The sequence below is a fragment of the Corapipo altera genome, unplaced genomic scaffold, assembly GCF_003945725.1.
Source record: "Corapipo altera isolate COAL_440 unplaced genomic scaffold, ASM394572v1 131710, whole genome shotgun sequence".
NCBI lineage: Eukaryota > Metazoa > Chordata > Aves > Passeriformes > Pipridae > Corapipo > Corapipo altera.
Window position 1 is genome coordinate 4,921 of NW_020886099.1, and position 2,680 is coordinate 7,600.

The following is a 2,680-nucleotide window of genomic DNA, read 5'->3' on the forward strand; positions in this document are numbered from 1 at the left end:
ATGGAATCCGTGTGGAAGGAGGCACGTGCAAAGATGAGGTGAAGTTGCTGCAGAGGCTGCTCACGCCCTCAAATTCACCAATATTCATCCTTTTCCCTGGAAAACCCACCCTGTCCCCAAGCTCCAAGGGGCTGGTTTGGCCTTGAATGGGTTTGGGATGTCGAGTGAAATGAACCCTTGAAGTCCAGAGGGGAATTGGCAGCCAAACGTCTCCATTTTGGGGAGATAAGTGGATTTTTAGGTGATCAGATGGGATCGGGGCCGATCCCGAAGCCTGATCCAGCATGGCAGGGAGAGGAGGGATGGGAACAATCAATATATTTGGCATTCTGACACAAAATCCTGTCCTTTCCTCCTTGTTTTGGCCCTGCCCAAGGACAGGGGCGAGAGCGGCAGGTGAGGCAAAAAAAAAGGCATCGTGTTTGTGTCGAGCAGGATTTCCCAGTGCTGGGCATTCCCAGGGGGATATTGCTGCTGTTCTCCTGACGGAGCCAGGCGTGGAATTCACCCGGCTCCTTCCTCCTGCCTGCCAGAGTTTGGGTTGTTCCTACAAAACCAGGCTCACTCAAACCCCACGAGGCTCCCGAGGAGCTCTGGAGGGGTTTCGGAGGGACGAAGCCTCCCAAACCCTTGGAAAATCAACCTCATGGGGGTCCCGGATGGCAGAATTCCATCCACCCCGAATCCCTGGGGTCCTTCCGCCACCGGCTTCACTGGGGTCTGACTGGGCAGCGCTGGAGGCTTTGCTCGGACTTTTATTGGTTTCCTGCTCCCTAATTCACAGTTTGGTCGCTGTGTGACGGGATGGGGGCCGGGAAGGACCGGGAAGAGCCGCGGGAAGGGGGAGGACGGGGGTGGCGGCGGGCTGGGGCCGCATTATCTCTTTGCTCGCACAAAGTACAAGGCATTTGTTTTGGGGTAGTATTTGACGTTCTGTTTCCTGTCCATGAGGCCGCCGAAGATGATGAGCTCGCCCCTGCCCTGCACCACCGTGTGCAGACTGGTCTCGGGGGGTCCCACCACGGAGCTGCTGTTGAACACTTTCCACTTGACCCTGCCCCGCTCCTTGGTGTCCTTAATGTCCAGCACGTACATCTGCATGGGCTTGCAGTTCATGCTCTGGTACAGGGGCTTGCCCACGTTCAGGGACTGGGGCGGGTGGTGGCCAAGGCGCCGGGCGATGGGCGGCAGGGAGTGCCCGTCCCCCTGGGCCGCGCCCGCCCGCGCCGGCTCCGCGCCGGGGGAGCCCGGGGACGACACCGGGGGGGGACTGAGCGCCGAGGAGGCCGAGGCGGCTTTGGAGGCCAAGGCCTTGACGGCCTCCAGGCTGCGGCGGAGCGCGCCGGGGGACACGGGCAGGGAGCCGGGGGACAGGGGCAGGGAGCCGGGCGCGGGCGGGGGGCTGTGCAGGCCGTTAGTGTGCTCGGGGGGGATCCGCGCGCCCGCCGTCCTGCCCTCGGCGCCGTCCAGGGGCTTGTGCTCCCAGCCCGGCTCGGCGGCGCCCAGGCGCAGCTCCCCGTGCTCCGGCAGCGAGCCCCGGCGCGGCCCAGGCCCCACGCGCGGGTCGAGGCCCTCGGCGGCCGAGGGGGTGCCGGGGGACAGCGCCTGCCCCGGGCTGTCCGGGGGGGCTCCGGGGGACGCGCCGTCCCCGTTGAGCACGGGGGAGCCGTCCCCCCTGGCCGGGGACAGGCTGCCCTCGCGGGAGCCCGCCGGCGTGTGCCGCTGCGCCCGCGGGCGCAGGGTGCCCCAGCGGCCGTTCACGCAGGGAGCCTCGTCCGTGCTCCTCACCGGGGACTGCGAGCGGTATTCCCGCGACTCCGGCACCAGGGCGGGCGGCGTGGCGCTGATGGGCGACGGGCGCGAGTTGAGGCTGGGGCTGAGCGGGGCCCTCCCGCTGGGGGCTTGGCTGAACACCACCACACACTGCCCCACCTGCCGAGAGAGGAGACCGGTCACCGACACCGCGAGGAGCCTCTGCACCGCGAAACCAGGGGCTGGGGAGCGGGCTGGGCAGGGAGCACGGGGCGGGATTTAGGAGCCCAGGTTCAGATTTTGGAGCCTGTGTTGGGATTTAGGAGCCCGGGTTCAGATTTTGGAGCCTGTGTCGGGATTTAGGAGCCCGGGTTGGGACTCAGGAGCCTGGGCTGAGATTCAGGAGCCCAGTTTGAGATTTAGGAGTCTGGGTTGGGATCTGGGAGCCCAGGCTGGAATTCAGGAGCCCAGGCTGAGATTCAGGAGCCCAGTGTGATATTTAAAGAGTTCAGGTTGGTATTTAGGAGCCTGGGTTGGGATTTAGGAGCCTGGGTTCAGATTTAGGAGCCCACTTTGCTGCCGAGATCACGCCCCCTGGATGATGGTGGGTGTGATCGGTGCTTTGTTCCCTGGCCAGGGAATGTGGCCCAAGGGCAGCAGGAGGAGGGGCTGTGTGGGGGCAGGGACCCCGCCGTGCCCGTACCCTGCAGGCAGGATGGCACCACAGCTCCGGCGCTCCGTGGTCCTCGTTCTCCACCTTGAGCGGCTGCCACGTCCAGGGGTTGGCCTGCATGTGCAGCAGCCACGCGTCCTTGAAGAGCTGCGAGGGAAGAGGGCATGATTAGGAGCCTGGGGCGAGACTCAGGTGCCCAGGCTGAGAATTAGGAGCCCAGGCTGGGATTTAGGATCCCACGTTGGGATTTAGGAG

The 2,680-nt window shown here is 64.9% G+C and overlaps 1 protein-coding gene across 1 annotated transcript; it reads right to left on the reverse strand.

Annotated features, from left to right (window-relative positions):
* Positions 1–742: 742 nt before the first annotated feature.
* Positions 743–2,581, reverse strand: LOC113941010 (F-box only protein 42-like; the record flags this gene model as incomplete). The annotated part of the gene is made up of 2 exons (XM_027632170.1): positions 743–1,932; positions 2,456–2,581. Coding segments are annotated over 2 exons (1,182 nt in total), but the record flags the coding sequence as incomplete, so codon positions are not given.
* Positions 2,582–2,680: the final 99 nt, after the last annotated feature.